The sequence below is a fragment of the Punica granatum genome, chromosome 2, assembly GCF_007655135.1.
Source record: "Punica granatum isolate Tunisia-2019 chromosome 2, ASM765513v2, whole genome shotgun sequence".
In the NCBI taxonomy this organism is placed as follows: domain Eukaryota; kingdom Viridiplantae; phylum Streptophyta; class Magnoliopsida; order Myrtales; family Lythraceae; genus Punica; species Punica granatum.
The window spans coordinates 36,943,263-36,960,641 of NC_045128.1; the positions used below are offsets into that span (position 1 = coordinate 36,943,263).

Genomic DNA, 17,379 nt, shown 5'->3' on the forward strand with positions numbered 1-17,379 from the left:
AAATCGAAAGCAAACTTAGGTGCACCTTAATCACTAGACCAAACCTCTTAGGTTGGCTTGCCGTTACCGTTGCCTTCCGAACTAACGATCTGTTTCTGTCGTTGTCGCTTTAGATGGAGGAAGCCTGTTCCCTTTTTAAAAATAAATAAATTGAAGAAAGACAAAACGAAAATAATTATAAAAAGAAAAGGTAATTTTCGACGAGCACGGTGCCAGCAGCCATGGAAGACAAGACAGAGGTATGCTTTGACCAGAAGCCGGAAGGAACAGCTCCCCCCAATCATCACCATTTTCTCCGCTGCCTCTCTCTCTCTCCGGAAGAAACATCCTCGAACCCATCTCTGTCTCTGTCTCTGTGTTCAGTCAGACTCCATTTCTCTTCTCTTCCGAGCTGAGGGAAGCAACCCAACAACCCTCATTCCAAGAACGCCCACAGGGAGGGAAAGAAGGAGAAGAAGAACCAAAGAAACGCCATGAAAATCCTTCTGCTCTTCATCACAGTAAGCTTGTCCCTTCTCTACCTCTCTGTAACATCCGCTGCCGCAGCCGGCACCAACAAATCGGCCGCCACAGCGACATGCCCCTTCGATCTCAATTATGTCCTCACAGTCCCCTGGAACCGCTCGGGCTGTGAAGCCCCCGAGACATCTTCTTCTTCTTCTTCGTCTGCAGCTACCACTGGCCAGAACAACACGCTCTGCTGCCAAACCCTCCTGTCCCTCTACGGGATCGCCTTCTCCCAACGCCTGAAGGAGACCTCCCTCTTCCAGCTCCCCGACCTCAACACCTCCGTCTCCTGCCTCGACGATCTCCAGTCAAAGCTCGACACCCTGTCCCTGGCCGGCGGCCTAGTCTCGTCCTGCTTTGATCCCGAGAGGTTCACGATATCGGGCAGCGGGTGCGCAGGGATTGAGTCCATCAGGGACTGGAAAGCCCGGCTTGGCAATTCGACGCCGCTCGACTCGTCCTGCAGCCATGACCTTGCCGACCTTACGGACTGCGATTCCTGTGTCGCCGCTGGGTTCAAGGTCCAGGCCAGGCTCATAGAGCTTGATGGTAACAACTCTCACGCCAATAACTGCTTCTATTTCGCCATTCTCTATGCTGCTGGGATTGTCAATACATTCGGACCCGCGAGTAAAGGTGCCATGACTTGTATATTCAGTCTTCCGATCAACTCCCCCGTGAGCTCGGACAGTAATCGGCACTCGAATCTTGTGTTTGGGTTGACCGGGGCAGGGGTGGCTGTGCTAGTAATGTGTTGTTTGCTGGGGCTGTACTTCTGGTATAACAGGATGTGGAGGAGGAGGATGAAGGGAAAGGGTCAGGGATCGAATCGCGGCATCGGGTTTGACTTGGAGGAGTCAGGGTCCAGGACGAGGCTGAGGCCTAACGCAGGGTCAATCTGGTTCAAGATTCGCGAACTCGAGAAGGCCACCAACAATTTCTCACAGAAGAATTTCATTGGGCGGGGAGGGTTTGGGATGGTCTATAAAGGGACTTTACAAGACGGGACCGAAGTTGCCGTCAAGAAGATTATAGAGTCGGAATTTCAAAGGGATGAAGAGTTCTGCAACGAAGTTGAGATCATTAGCAATTTAAAGCACCGGAACCTCGTCCCTCTCAGGGGTTGTTGCGTAGTTGATGGAGATGAAGATGTTTATGACGAGAGAAATGGGCAGCGGTATCTCGTGTACGATTACATGCCTAACGGGAATCTCGATGATCATCTCTTTCCTTCTTCTGTCAATGACCAGAGCGTGAAAAGAAAGGCTCTAACATGGCCCCAGAGGAAGAGTGTAATCTTGGATGTGGCGAAAGGGCTGGCTTATTTGCACTATGGAGTGAAGCCCGCAATTTACCACCGGGACATCAAGGCGACAAACATTCTACTGGATGCGGACATGAGAGCGAGAGTTGCCGATTTCGGGCTTGTGAAGCAGAGCCAAGAAGGACAGTCCCATCTGACCACTCGGGTTGCAGGAACTCATGGATACCTGGCCCCCGAGTATGCTCTCTATGGACAGCTTACAGAGAAGAGTGATGTGTACAGCTTTGGCGTGGTTGTTCTGGAGATAATGTGCGGGAGGAAAGCCCTCGATCTGTCCTCTTCAGGCTCACCTCGGGCCTTCCTGATCACGGATTGGGTATGGTCCCTTGTAAAGGCGGGAAAGATCGAGCAGGCCTTGGACCCTTCGCTCTGGAGAGATGGGGAGTCCGTGAACTCAAATCCAAAGAGCATAATGGAGAGATTCATTCTCGTTGGGATCCTGTGCGCCCATGTTATGGTGGCTCTGAGGCCGACTATTATGGATGCCCTGAAGATGTTGGAGGGAGATATCGAAGTTCCTCCAATTCCCGACAGGCCGACTCCACTTGGGCACCCTTCCTTTTTTGGGGATGGGAGCACTTTCAGCATTTCACCAGCGTTGAGCGGGCCCCAGTTGCAAGCTGGAGACATGCTAAGGTAAGTTCTAGCATTGAAGGGAATCAGAAGCATGGAGTCATGGACGGTTGATCTGTAATAGATACATTTCTAGCCACGAATGAAGACGAATCAAAGCGACTGATTCTTGATCAAGATGATATTCTAGGGGGTTTAGATTAGAGTAGTCGATTGTGAATATCAGATAGTCATACAGTGGGTCTTGAAACTTGAGAAGATATGGGGAGACGATGCCTCATGTTATCAAGCCACTCAAGAGGCGAAAGCCGATGACAGTTGATAATGGAAGATGGAAATGGAAGTAATAAATGTCAATATTTAATCAAGAGTTGCATCTAATGCTTGCCGGTGATGCCTGTGAAATGGTAGCTCGAGATAAACCGGCTTGTAAGTTGATGCTCGATGATTTCAAATTGTGAAACATTCCGACACAGTTGCCTTTGCATTCCTTTACTGTGATACTTTTCTTGAACTTCTCCAAGCTATCATTTACTTGATACGACTTACGGGTCAGTCGAGTTGTGCTGAAGTAAAAGTATGATCAACTATGCCTGACGCAGGTGTACCTGGAGACATGAGGAGCTCAAAGGAATTTGAATGCCTGGAAGATTCAAAACTTCCATCGGTTCACCAACTCGTAACCGACGACAATTGACAAACCATGGAATGTTTTTTTTCTTTTCGATCAGTGTAGACTACAGGAAGTAGATGCTTCTGAAATTCCCATCTTTTTGCCTTGTGTATATAATGCATTGCTGGGAATTGATGATGAAGGGGAAAGTACTAATGCATAGAATCTGCCCACTCCTCTGTCAAAATCATGTCCCATTCCCAATTCATTCATCTGTAAACTTCGGTCTTCCTTTCGGGTTTTCCGGTGCTTCGAGCTATATCAAGCTGTTAGTACCTTAACCTGAAATTTTAAAAGGTTCGCTGTATAATTGATACAATCAACGATGTCAATTAATTTGAAATTGATTCGAAAATCTCATTTGGTATATAGTTTCAAATTTATCGATGTTAGAGAGAGATCTCTTATCGGCTAAAACAAATCTTAATATGGATGCTGCAAATTTGCAATTCAATAAACAAACTGCGATGATCGTCTTACACAGAGTACACGTTGGGCCTACACCGAACACTACACACGCACATACATAAGCAAGATACAAAATAGATCCAATCAAATAGTTTCAGAACGCTCCATTTCTCAATGGAATTTTCTTGATTTTTTTAGTTTTTAAAATTTTAAATTATCTTTTATTTTAAAATAAGAATCAAAATCTTCCGAAATTAATTTTCAGTTATAATATTCCATTTAAAAAGAACAAGAATATCCTAAAATCTTTTGAATACTATGGCGATCTCCAAATTAAGTCGATATGGATTTTCTAAATGGAATTTTCTAGATTTTATTTTTATTCAGAATTATTTTTAATAGAATTATTTTAAAGATATCTCATCATAAAATTCGATTTCTTGATTTCTTTAATTTTTATAGTATATAACATAATGTATTTAAAATAAATGAAAATATTTTATTATAAATATAGATAGATAGATAGATAGATAGATAGATAGATAGATATTATTTAATAATCTTGAATTTTTAAAATAAAAATTAATTTTTCATCACATAAATATTAACATCAAAATAAGTATATATAGTTTATATTCATACAAAATATAGATATATGGCCTCAGAGCACTCAATTTCTGAATTGAATTTAATAAATACATATTAGTATATATTTTATGAAAGGAATTTTACGGGTTCTTATTTTTTATTTTTCCGAATTATTTCTAATATAAAATATTTTTTAAAGATATCTCATTATAAAATTTGATTTCTTTGATTTTTTTAGTATATATAACATAATTTATTTAAAATAAATGAGAAGATTTTGTTATATGTATAGATGTTATTTAATAATCCTGAATTTTTTAAAATAAAAACTAATTTTTCATTACATAAATATTATATGTATAGATATTGTTATATGGAATTTAATAAGTACATATTAACATATTTTCTAAAAGAAATTTTCTAAGTTCTTTTTTTATTCTAAATTAATTTTAATAAAAAAATATTTTTTAAAAGATATCTCATTGTAAAATCCAATTTCTTGATTTCTTTAATTTTTTAAAATTTTTATAACATGACGTATTTGAAAATAAATGAGAAGATTTTATTATATGTATAGATATTATTTAATAATCTTGAATTTCTCAAAATAAAAATTGATATTTCATGACATCAATATTAACATCAAAATAAGTATATATTCTCATATATTTTCTAAAATGAGTTTTCTAGGTTTTTATTTATTTATTTATATTTTCGAAGTTATTTTGAATAAAAAAATCTTTTTTAAGATATTAATTAGAAAATATGACTTCTTGATTTCTTTAATTTTTATAATTTATATAGCATAATGTATTTGAAATAAATGATAAGATTTTATTATATGTGTAGTATTATTTACTAATCTTGAATTTTTTAAATAAAATTAATAATTTATCACATCAATATTAATATGAAAATAAGAATATATTAGTAAATATATCTATACACAATATAAATGTATTAATATATTGCTACATTGATAACTTTCAGTATATATAGGAAGAAAAAAATTTATAAATTATACGTTTTTATAGAAATTTATTTTTAAAAAATGGATTAGATAATATTTTATAGATATATATAAATTATATTTTCTTTTCAAACAACAAATCAAAGTTATTAACCAAAAAGAAAAAAAATCAGATTATATTTTATATAGATTTTGTATGATAGTTATATATATGAATTATCATACACATACACATGAACTTATTGAGCTCCCAAATAATAAGTCTATAATTAGATGTGAGCTCTCGAAATGTATCTCTGTATCTAGATGTAAGTGATTTGATTGAATTTATGCTTTGATTTTTTCCTCGTTTTTATCGTAATTTTTTATTTTTTTCTAATATTGCTTTTTTTCTCATATTTCTTTTTTAAAATTGGTGATGTGAGTTTTATCTTTACCTCTTTATATGCAAGTTTTCAGAAAATAAGTCCGTCTCGGTTATTTGTTTATTTTAGGAATTTTTATTTTAAAATTTTTAATTATAATTTCTTGTTGGTTTACTACGAATATTTAACTTTGATCGGGCTCATCTCAGGCCACGTGGGACAATGCGAAGGTCAAAAACCAGACCGAGAATGACGTGGCATCACCTCATTGGACGCTGGCAGTAGGGAACACGAAAACGACCTGAACCCTAACACACTCGTCTCTGCTCTACTCTCAACCTTGACTCTGCCCAGCAGAGTCGTCGTCTCCATAACCATAACTTTGCTTCCTTAAACCTCTCCGTAGCTCGGGAACACCAACACGGACACGGACCGGGGAGGAGCAGAGACTCAGCACCGGATCGGTCGATCAATGTCGGATTCCAAGTGATTGAGGATACCCCAAAAGAGGAAATTGGCGCATGGTTTTGCAGATGAAGACCCCACTTAGATCTGGGTTCTGTCTCGTGATCGTCCTGGTCTGTCTGGGATTGCTGGTCGGCGTTCATGGGGAGACCCGGAGGCCGAAGAACGTTCAGGCCGCTGTTCGAGCTAAGTGGTCGGGCACCCCGTTGCTCCTAGAAGCTGGGTAAGTCCGAGTCTCATTTCACTCCTCCTTACTGTTGCATATCTTCGCATGAAGTGAGGCATACGATATGTGCTCTTTCATCGTGCTCGCATCGGATTTCACTTCGATTCGGGTTTTTTTAGAAGCTGATCGTGAGCTGGTCATGCTCGGTTTAGCAGGATCATCCATGAATGGATGTAGTATGACTGGTGATTAGCTTGAAAAACCAATATAATGTGTCATTGGATATTATTTGCTCTTGATTCATTGAAAAATGAAGACTTTTTCCTATTTTAATCTTCTTCTTTCTGACCTTGTAATTTGAAACCATGGCATTAAAATTGTATCTTTCGGTTGCCGTAGTGAATGCTAGCTTTATCATATGCTTATGTCTTATATCTTACTCCATTTACGGCCTCTTGCTTGACCAGGGAGTTGCTGTCTAGAGAATGGAAAGATCTTTTCTGGGAGTTCGTCGAGGTCTGGATTCAAAACGAGGAAGACCATACAGGATCCTATACAGCTCGGGATTGCCTCAAGAAAATTCTAAGTCATGCGAACTCTCTACTAAGTGATTCGTTGGCGCCGCTATTTGAGTTCTCTCTTTACCTGAGATCAGCATCGCCAAGAGTAGTGCTTTATAGGCAATTAGCGGAGGATTCTCTCTCATCATATCCGGATGCTGAAGAAATTAGCTCTGGTGACTATGGTCCAGGAGTTACTGGGAAATTTGATAATACGGAGAGCAGAAAAGTAGATTCTCTGCTTGTTGGTAAGAACCCAGAAAGTCCTCGTGGAAAGTGTTGCTGGGTGGACACTGGAGCATCCCTCTTCTTTGATGTTGCAGATCTAAAATCGTGGCTTCATGGCCATTCTAAGCAGTGAGTGCTGTGCTTATATTCTTAGTAGGATGCTATTTTGTTATGAGATGGTTTTTTCAGCTGATGATGTTTTGCTGTTCCAAGTTACGCTTTCTAAGTAACTTCGTATGATTTCTCCTGGTACAGTGATGGAGATGTGGCTGGGCAGCCCGAACTCTTTGACTTTGACCATCTCTATTTTGATGCAAATATTGCAAGTCCAGTAGCGATCTTGTATGGGGCTCTTGGAACTAGCTGCTTCAAGGAGTTCCATCTCACCCTAGCTGAGGCTGCCAAAAAGGTTTGCATCCTCTCTGTCCTAGTATCATATGTATAGCATCATCGCTTTCTTACCTCAAGTTAGTTGGAATTTTATTATCTTGAAATGAGAACAGATTCTCTGCAGCCTACAATAACACTTATTTGATAAAAATCATGTCTATGGCACTAGGATAGTTTTGATAGCTCAAACATTTCAGACTTTTCTAGCATGAAAGATAAGCTAATGATACCATAACCATCATTCGAGTCAGGTTGAAATGTAACCCTGACATGATGTTAAGACTTTCCTCCCAATAATGTACACATGTAAACTGTAGTACAACGTCTTGATGTTTTCCTATAATATGTTCAATTGGAGATAGTTTTTGTTTTTGTTTTTTTTTTTTTCAATTTTCCTGTTGTTAAGTTATTGCCAAAATATTTTACTAAATCCATTTTGCTCATGAGCTGTCTTATCAAGTCCAGGGTAAGGTTAGGTATGTTGTCAGACCTGTATTACCAACTGGGTGTGAAACAAAAGCTGGCGTATGCGGTGCTATTGGCGCGGGAGATCCTGTAAACTTAGGTGGTTATGGTGTGGAGCTTGCGTTGAAGAATATGGAATACAAGGCTATGGATGACACCACTGTGAAGAAAGGTTAGAGTATCAAACTGTTGCCTCTCATTTGTCATCATTGTGCTATCTTCTTAGTTTTATTGTTTTTCTTGATTATGAATTTGACAATGAGGTTATCTTTGGTTATATATATGCCTTTTCTTCATTTTTTTGTGTTTTGACTGGTATCATCGTGCTATCTTCTTAGTTTTATTGTTTTTCTTATTTATGAATTTGACAATGAGGTTATCTTTGGTTATATATATATATATATATTCTTCAAGTTTTTTGTGTTTTGACGAGTTTCTCAGGGCAAGGCCAACTTGGAAAATTTTCATTGGTCGATACTTCTGTTGATGCGGAAATTTTTTTTTTTTTCCTGACTAGATTGAAGTTGAACTTTCAGGGATCACATTAGAAGATCCTCGAACAGAAGATCTTAGCCAAGAAGTCAGAGGCTTTATATTTTCGAAGATTCTGGTGTGTTCTCGGTTAATATGCTTTTGTTTGTCTCTCATTTGATATATCTTCACTGACCAATGTATGCGGAATTCGTTGCCTTTTGTTCCTTTCAGGAGCGCAAGCCTGAGCTGACATCTGAAATCATGACATTCAGGGATTACTTGTTATCATCATCGATTTCTGATACACTTGATGTTTGGGAATTGAAGGGTATACATAGACTGAATTTTCTGTTACAGATGTAATGTTTGTTCTTGCACAATCTGTGTAACACATGCTCTTTTACAGATTTGGGACACCAGACTGCACAGAGAATAGTTCGTGCTTCAGATCCTTTGCAGTCGATGCAGGAAATCAACCAAAACTTTCCCAGTATAGTGTCTTCTTTATCTCGTATGAAGGTAAATTGTCGATTGTGGTTTCACATAACTTGGTGGTTTTATGAGTTGGAACAATTTCCAATCTAAGAGTTCTTTATGGCGAGTGCAGCTCAACGAATCAGTGAAAGAAGAGATCCTTGCGAACCAGCGAATGATTCCCCCTGGGAAATCTTTGATGGCACTGAATGGTGCTTTGCTCAATATTGAAGATATTGACCTTTTTCTGTAATGCTTTTGTATCTTTTTTATTTTTGTCTGTCCTTTGGGTAATTCGATTTTTTTCTGAGGATTTAAAATTAGGTTTTTGATTCTCTCTGTTGTTACCATTTATTACTAACTATATATTTCCTTTTTATAGCTGCATGTTAACTGCTAGTATTCTGTTTCATGCTGATATCTGTGTTTGTGGTCCTTTGACAGGTTGTTAGACTTGGTTCATCAAGACTTATCTTTGGCCGATCAGTTTGCAAAAACGAAGGTAATGGTCCTAATATTTCTCCCTATCTTTTTTTTTTTTTAAGTTACTTTTGTGAGGTTGTTCTTGATCTTAATAGGAACAATTTATATTCATAATTCCTTTCAGATTCCGGAGAGCATTATAAGGAAACTCTTAACATCCATGCCTCCCAGTGAGTCCAGCATGTTTAGAGTTGACTTCCGTTTTAGTCATGTCCACTATCTCAACAACCTGGAGGAGGATTCCATGTACAAGCGGTGGCGCAGCAACATAAATGAGGTAGTAAACCATGCTTCTAATTATCAGACAATGACTTGACTGGTATTTGCATGTTTTTGGTTGAAATGTCGGGGTCCGCTTATTTGCTTTATAAAATTATGGTTCTAATAATGCTTCTTTTTAGCTGTAGATTTTGATGCCCGTCTTCCCAGGACAACTACGTTACATTCGCAAGAATCTTTTTCATGCTGTTTTTGTACTTGATCCAAACTCTGTCTGTGGTCTTGAGGTAACTTTCTCATGTGTTCATGCTGAAATTGTAGCTTAAATTAATAAAATTTCCATGTTTATTCATGTGATAATGGGAAATTTGCAGGCAATTGACATGATCACTAACCTGTATGAGAATAGCTTTCCTATGAGATTTGGGGTGATACTTTATTCTTCTAACTTCATAAAGAAGATTGAAAGTGGTGCCGAACTACATGGGGCTGTGGCCAATAGTCAAAATGAGGAGGATCTTTCCAGTCTGGTATTCTTTAATCTTTTTTGTGGTATTAGTATGTTTGTTGTTGATGTAATTCATCTTATTTTGAATTAAGACTGGTTTGTTTTCTTTGACAGATGATACGTCTTTTCATTTATATCAAGGAAAACCATGGAACTCATTCAGCTTTCCAGTTCCTGAGTAATGTAAGTTTGACACATTAATCATATATTTGAAGTAAGTTGAGCAATTCCTGTAAAATTCCTTATTGCTGCATGGCAGGTAAATAGACTGCGAATGGAATCAGAATCTGATGATGCTATTGAAATGCACCACGTTGAAGGAGCATTTGTAGAAACAGTGCTGTAAGCTTGACAAAAATTTGATGTCCTTTTGTCATATATATACACTAGTCTGTTTAAAGGTTTGACATGTGCAAGAAAAGTTGGAGTAACGACTTGTTCACCATTTTCCATAGACCAAAGGCTAAAACTCCACCACAAGATATGTTGTTAAAGCTCGAAAAGGATCAGAGCTTTAAAGAAACATCTCAAGAGAGCTCCTTGTCCGTTTTAAAGTTGGGTCTGGCCAAGCGGCAGTGCAGTCTTCTGATGAATGGTCTTGTCCTAGATGCCAATGAGGTAAACTTTGGGTATCTCTTAGTCTTGGCACTCCCTTATTCAAGCGCCTCTGGTCTCTATATATGAAATAATACCCGTTCAAATTTTTATTGATCATGTGTGGATAAATTTGAAATTCCAGTACAGTATATTATCATGTCATCTTCTTTAGTTTTATATCTTAACACCTTTTCCTCTCCTCTTCCTCAATTCTTTCAACCGTTTACTCTATTCAGGAGGCCCTTGTGAATGCAATGAATGATGAGCTCCCAAGAATACAGGAGCAAGTTTATTATGGGCATATAAATTCTCACACCGATGTCCTGGACAAATTCTTGTCTGAAAGTGGCATCAGTCGCTATAACCCACAGGTAAAAAGTTACGCCACTTTCTAATATTAATTTTTATCCTCAGTAGGTAACCACCTTATTACCATAGTACACATCTCATTCTTCTGTGTGGATAACGATGAATAAATATAGATTATTGGAGACAGCAAGACTAGACCGAAGTTTGTTTCTCTCGCTTCTCTAATACTTGGAGGGGAATCCGTGCTAAATCATATTGACTACTTGCATTCTCCTGAAAGTAAGCAGCTTTTGTTACTCGTCATTATTGTCATGAGTTTGTTTCTTTTATAAAGTCTGTCATTTTACTTCCATCCTAAGACTGAATTTCCAATATGCCTTTTTCAGCTATGGATGATTTGAAGCCTGTGACTCATCTTCTTGCTGTTGATGTGACATCCAATGAAGGGATAAAATTGCTTCGCGAAGGAATAAGATACCTGGTTAGTTTATTTCTCACTGGGATTGTGATGGTTGTTACTTTTACATATTGCATTAAGAAAGTGATCACAATAGCTAAGTGTAATTTACATTTCTATAATTTTTAAATCACACATTCATCTCCGTAATAACCATATGCTCTACATTATAACCATGATCACGTTCCTTTGCTACTTGTTTTTGAGCAGATGGCAGGGACTAAAATTGCTCGATTGGGAGTGCTCTTTAATGCTAAACAGGATGCAGATTTATCTAGTCTGCTCTTCGTGAAAGTCTTTGAATTTACTGTATCCTCATATGGGTTAGTACACCAAAACCTTTTAAGCATTTTCCTCAAGCATAAGAATAAAAAGTTAGGGCAATTCCTTATTAACCAAGGTATATGCGGTTTTAGCGAAGTTTATGCCAAGTGCTTTCTTTTGTTGTGTTATACAGCTACAAGAAAGAGGTTTTGAACTTTCTGGACCAGCTTTGTTCGTATTATGAGCATGAATATGTTCTTGACCCTTCAGCGGCAGTTCAAGATGGTCACAGAGAAAAATTGCAGAGTACAATCTATGAGCTTGCTCATGAAAATGGATTATCAACTGATGCCTTTAAATCCATGCTCGGTGAATATGATATTGACAAGATGAGAGAACGTCTGAATAAGGTAACAACTTTTGTCAACCTTTAATAATTAAAATTTTGGTCAATCAATTGAAAATATTATGCTGAGATCAATTTACTCATCACGTTGGCCATATCTTATAGGTTTTGTTTTCTTGTTTGCTTATCAACTTTAGTGTTTGAAATGAAAGAGAAGATATTACTAAGCAAGATTAAATTCTCTCAATTTTCCGACGGAAACCAATAAGTGTGTTGTCTTTTCATTCTATTTGAAAGTACAATGAATGATTACTCTTTTGATGTTATGGACATCTGCATTTGCATGACGGTCCTGCTGACATTTTCTTCACTTAAATGCACTCAGGTTGCAGAGTTTCTTTATAGGCTTACTGGGGCTGGTTCAGCTGTTAATTCAGTTATCACCAATGGAAGGGTAAGTCATGTATCAATTTTTTGTTTGAGTCCTCCTATAGAGAAAAGAAAACTAAAAAGAAGAATATCAATTATTTGAACCCAGCCCTTATGAAACCAAATGTCTGACAGTACTATATTGCCAATTTAAAAGTATGTCTTAATGCTATTCCACTAATTTATTAGTACCATTGCTATTATTAACAATTGCATTATTAATTATATAATTACTGTTCATCTATGCATTTCTGTGGCTCCTTTATGCGATAACCTCTAAGTAGAATGCTTACTTGATAGATTTGTTTATATGGTAGGTAATGTTCCCTGTTGATGCAAACTCTTTCCTGAGTGATGATCTGAGACTCCTTGAATCCATGGAGTTTAAGCAGAGGACAAAGTATGTTCTTGAAATTATTGAGGAGGTGAATTGGAAAGATGTGGATCCTGATTTGTTGACAAGGTACACTTGGCAAGTTAAGGGTTGATTTTTTTATCTATTTATATGTATACTTGACATGCTGAATTTACTGCTTCTGCTCCAGCAAATTCCTAAGTGATGTTGTGATGTATGTATCGTCTGCAATGGCCACGAGGGAACGTAGTTCTGAAAGTGCGCGGTTCGAGATTTTACATGCAGATTACAGGTAACCGATATTTCTCATCGCATGGTAACCAACTTCTTTTTCCATCTACTTCCTATGTTAGCATGAATTTTCCATTGATGCCAAGGTTTTTTAGTATGATGAGATCCTTGCAGCAGATATTTGACTGAATAATGGGTTTGATCACGGTGTGTTTAGGACGTTGGTTTATTAGGATTTACAAGTAACTGATTTTTGGCTCCTTTTATTTCATAGTGGCGGATTTTTACCTACTTTAATTTTATCATAAAGAACTTTGATTGTTCTTTATTTTATTTTTTTGCTTTTTATATGAGCATTCTGCCTGATCAAGTTTTGTCATATTTGTCATTTGCAGTGCTGTTATTTTGGGGAATGAAAATGCTAGTATTCACATAGATGCAGTCATTGATCCTTTAAGTCCGATGGGACAGAAGCTAGCTTCACTTCTTCGAGTTGTATGGAAGTATTCTCAACCAAGTATGAGAATTGTACTGAACCCCATGGTCAGTTTTCTTACACTAATTTCAGTGCTTTATTCTCTTTCCGTTGTAGTTTTCTAGGTTTTTGGAAACTGATGATTTATTATTCCTGCAGAGTTCCCTTGTTGATCTTCCCCTTAAGAATTACTACAGATATGTGCTTCCAACAATGGTATCGTCACATCTCCCTGTATGAAATCCTGGATTTGATCCAATGACTGCCATGCTTAGCCGTGTTCGCATTTTACAGGATGATTATAGCTCTACTGACAGCTCAATAAATGGACCTAAAGCTTTCTTTGCAAACATGCCACTGTCCAAAACCCTCACAATGAATCTAGATGTTCCTGAACCATGGCTTGTTGAGCCTGTCATCGCAATGTATGATTCTATTATTCTCACAAACAGATATTAGTTTATGGCAGTTAATATTGTTTATCATCTGATTGCACTAATAGTAATTATCTTTTGCCTTTTTCTTTTTTCCCCCCTTCTTTTTTGGATTTTAAATGATTTCAGTCATGACCTGGATAATATTTTGCTGGAGAATCTTGGAGATACACGGACTCTGCAAGCTGTATTTGAGCTTGAGGCTCTTGTCCTTACTGGTGAGACCCGGAAGTCTCTCTTGTCCTGATCTGAATAATGCTTGCTTACATTAGTCTTCATTGCAGACGTGTTGGAGACTTCGAAAGTTTATATCATTAGGATCATAATTGATGCTAATACATGCTTCCATACGATTACTTTGTGAGCAATGAGTATGCCTTTAGGAATAATTCTCTTTCAGCATTTTTTTAACATTCTAAAACTAAGCCTTAATCATCTTGTCATGCATACTGATGTACTGCCTTTACTCAGGTCACTGTTCTGAGAAAGATCACGAACCTCCTCGAGGCCTCCAGTTGATTCTTGGAACTAAGAGCAAGCCTCACTTGGTAGACACCCTTGTGATGGCCAATCTGGGTTACTGGCAGATGAAAGTGTCTCCTGGGGTTTGGTACTTGCAGCTTGCTCCTGGTAGAAGTTCCGAGCTATATACCCTAAAGGATGAAGAGGATGGAAATTCATTAAAACGAATTACGATTGATGATATGCGGGGAAAGGTGGTCCATCTCGAAGTAATGAAGAAGGAAGGGAAGGAACATGAAAAGTTGTTGGTTTCAACTGATGATGAGAACCAATCAGAAGACGCAAAAGTCAGTGCTTCACTGTGGATATTTTATCTATGGTTTAGCTCAGGAGTCATGCGTCAGCCTTTCAGTGATGATGTTGCTTATTTTTTCAGGGCGGCCGAAATAGCTGGAACTCTAATATATTAAAATGGGCTTCTGGTTTAGTGGGTGGCAATGAACAGGCTAAAAAGAGTCGGGACACATCGGTGGTGAGTGCCCTTACATCACGTATAAGATAGATTTATGTTTTGTCTGTTTCTTTTTTTTTCTCTAGCTTTTCATATTGACAAGAATAACCTGGCCCCCATTTTTCATAAAATAGGATGATTTGTCAAATTTGGAGCATTTTATGAAATATAACACGAGTTAAAGCACAGCTCTTCAATTTTTTTTTAATCGATGTAAGTGTATTAATACAGAAAGCTTGTTCTTATTGGGTGTATAGAAGATAATAACAGAGCTGAGAATTTTTTCCTGCCTAGGTGCGTGGGAAGGGAGGTAGACAAGGAAAGCCAGTCAACATATTTTCAATTGCTTCTGGGCACCTGTAAGCATCTTCTTCCTCTTCTTAACGGTTTCTCTCTTTTTTGAACATTTTGCTTTGTCCTAGTACAACTTAAGCAGGTTTTAGCAATTACCTACCATGCATTTCATCTGCTCATGAAGCTTGGTATATGAAATTGAGCATTTTAGCTACTAAATTTGCTAGCTAAACATGTCCGACTCTTCTGACCTTTCTTGATTGCATCTTTTTGCAGTTACGAGCGGTTTCTGAAGATCATGATACTAAGTGTCCTGAAGAACACCAGGCGTCCAGTAAAATTCTGGTTCATCAAGAATTATCTGTCCCCTCAGTTTAAGGTTACTAATCTAAACCTCTCCCAAATTTACATTTTCGAGTCTTTTCAGTGTTGTACAAAACAATTTGATAGATTAATTAACCTGGGCACTATGCTTGATTTCATTATCTGCAGGATGTGATCCCACACATGGCACAAGAATATGGATTCGACTATGAACTGGTTACCTACAAATGGCCTACATGGTTACACAAACAGAAGGAAAAGCAAAGGATTATTTGGGCATACAAAATCTTGTTCCTTGATGTCATATTTCCTCTTTCCCTGGAGAAGGTACTCTCTTACTGAATTCCCTAGACGACCCCACTTATTGTTGCTGATCCATGCATTATTCAACTTATACGGTGGACACATATATGAGAAGTAAAAAGTTAAATCCTTCCAATGTGTACGTGCAGGTTATATTTGTCGATGCAGACCAAGTAGTGAGGGCAGATATGGGCGAACTTTATGATATGGACTTAAAAGGAAGACCACTCGCATATACTCCATTCTGCGACAATAACAAGGAAATGGATGGTTATCGCTTCTGGAGACAGGTGAATATATTTTCACTGCTCTTGTTTCCTTGAATGGTTGATATAATTCGCAGATCATTGCTTTCATTACTAGATCAAGCGCTCTCTTTTTTCTGCAAATTACAGGGTTTCTGGAAGGAACACTTGAGAGGAAAACCGTACCATATTAGGTAACCATTCTTATCGGTAGTAGCTATTCCTATTTTGCTGGTGTTCTTCAACAAGATCTAACGTTTGATTTATTTTATGCAGCGCTCTCTATGTCGTAGATCTAGTGAAATTCCGGGAGACAGCAGCTGGAGATAATCTCAGAGTGTTCTACGAATCTCTAAGCAAGGATCCAAACAGTCTATCTAATCTTGATCAGGTGAGTATTGCAGTGTTATTTGTTTGCAATTCCTTCTATCCTATCTATAGTTCAAAGTTTGCTTCGAGTAAGCGTATTTCGAGGCCTCCTTGGAGAAAATATTCATATCTGAAGTCTGTTGTCAATATATATTTCAGGATCTTCCAAATTATGCTCAGCACACGGTGCCCATCTTCTCCCTACCCCGAGAATGGCTGTGGTGCGAGTCATGGTGTGGCACTGCCACTAAATCCAAGGCAAAGACAATTGATCTCTGCAACAATCCCATGACCAAGGAACCAAAGCTTCAGGTATGTTAGATTATCATCCTAGGCTGTCCACCAAAATAATCTCCGCATCCCATGTTATCGATCTATGTTCTTTACCATCAATGGTTCGACCGCTATTATACTTGCATTCTCTATAGGGTGCAAGGAGAATAGTGCCTGAGTGGACAGATCTCGACTCAGAGGCGCGGAGGTTCACTGCAAAAATCCTCGGAGATGAACCTGATCTTCAAGTGCCAGTACAATCCCCTGCCCAATCAAAGCCAGAGGAAGCGAAAGTGGACAGTTCATTAGAAGATGACCTCGAATCTAAGTCAGAGCTGTAAATACAACCAGGCACCATTGCAGGGTCGCACTATTCTTGCATCTCGGAGAGCCCGGAGGTCGTTTATGACAGATATGACGAGGAGAGGCAGCATGAAGCACACTGACAAATGTGAGGAAGAACATTTTTGTGGCTGCAGGTCTATAGAACTTGATTATCATACGGTCAGACTATTGCTAGTATTATTGTTATTCATATTGCCAATTTTGGTAGACACGCCATCAATAGGTCGGCGATCGCAACAAATGCTTGCCGAGAGATGAGATTAGATTCCAGAAATGAAACATAGCATTGTGATCTCATGCCTTACTTTGTTTGCAGCTGTTTTAAAATACCTGTCTTTTGGAGGTGTCAGTCCAAACGTCGTGTGAGCATTATACTTTGCTGGTGGGTCTCGAACACAATCACATTGATCGTCCGTAACTCTTCATAACCCGCAATCTAAACCTAACTCTCATAACTAGGAATCCAAACAAGCCGCAATAATCGCTTTCATGGTGGTGGCCTGCTCAAATTTAGCA

The 17,379-nt window shown here is 38.2% G+C and overlaps 2 protein-coding genes across 2 annotated transcripts; both read left to right on the plus strand.

Annotated features, from left to right (window-relative positions):
- The first annotated feature begins 204 nt into the window (after positions 1 to 204).
- Positions 205 to 3,396, plus strand: LOC116197887 (probable receptor-like protein kinase At1g11050). Its single transcript, XM_031528154.1, has 2 exons — positions 205 to 2,467; positions 3,007 to 3,396. The coding sequence occupies exons 1-2, from the start codon at positions 474 to 476 to the stop codon at positions 3,041 to 3,043; spliced, it is 2,031 nt and encodes a 676-aa protein (XP_031384014.1). The 5' UTR covers positions 205 to 473; the 3' UTR covers positions 3,044 to 3,396.
- A 2,365-nt stretch (positions 3,397 to 5,761) lies between these two features.
- On the plus strand, positions 5,762 to 17,205 carry LOC116197885 (UDP-glucose:glycoprotein glucosyltransferase). Its single transcript, XM_031528151.1, has 37 exons — positions 5,762 to 6,096; positions 6,507 to 6,956; positions 7,083 to 7,236; positions 7,683 to 7,854; positions 8,219 to 8,292; positions 8,388 to 8,484; positions 8,563 to 8,675; positions 8,764 to 8,879; positions 9,075 to 9,132; positions 9,238 to 9,390; positions 9,521 to 9,619; positions 9,707 to 9,862; positions 9,955 to 10,023; positions 10,100 to 10,182; positions 10,296 to 10,458; positions 10,674 to 10,808; positions 10,920 to 11,025; positions 11,133 to 11,227; positions 11,414 to 11,526; positions 11,661 to 11,877; positions 12,199 to 12,267; positions 12,560 to 12,705; positions 12,788 to 12,889; positions 13,224 to 13,371; positions 13,463 to 13,519; positions 13,598 to 13,728; positions 13,867 to 13,955; positions 14,209 to 14,546; positions 14,636 to 14,731; positions 15,005 to 15,069; positions 15,281 to 15,383; positions 15,497 to 15,655; positions 15,781 to 15,921; positions 16,027 to 16,070; positions 16,153 to 16,267; positions 16,405 to 16,557; positions 16,674 to 17,205. Exons 1-37 carry the CDS (start codon positions 5,930 to 5,932, stop codon positions 16,857 to 16,859), a joined length of 4,932 nt encoding a protein of 1,643 aa, XP_031384011.1. The 5' UTR covers positions 5,762 to 5,929; the 3' UTR covers positions 16,860 to 17,205.
- Positions 17,206 to 17,379: the final 174 nt, after the last annotated feature.

Coding starts and splice junctions, on each gene's coding strand:
- LOC116197885 (XM_031528151.1), top strand. CDS start 5,930: ATGGTTTTGCAGATGAAGACCCCACTTAGATCTGGGTTCTGTCTCGTG. Junction 8,880..9,074: donor GAAGATATTGACCTTTTTCT/GTAATGCTTTTG, acceptor GTCCTTTGACAG/GTTGTTAGACTTGGTTCATC. Junction 13,729..13,866: donor GTTGAGCCTGTCATCGCAAT/GTATGATTCTAT, acceptor AAATGATTTCAG/TCATGACCTGGATAATATTT.
- LOC116197887 (XM_031528154.1), top strand. CDS start 474: ATGAAAATCCTTCTGCTCTTCATCACAGTAAGCTTGTCCCTTCTCTAC. Junction 2,468..3,006: donor CAAGCTGGAGACATGCTAAG/GTAAGTTCTAGC, acceptor TGCCTGACGCAG/GTGTACCTGGAGACATGAGG.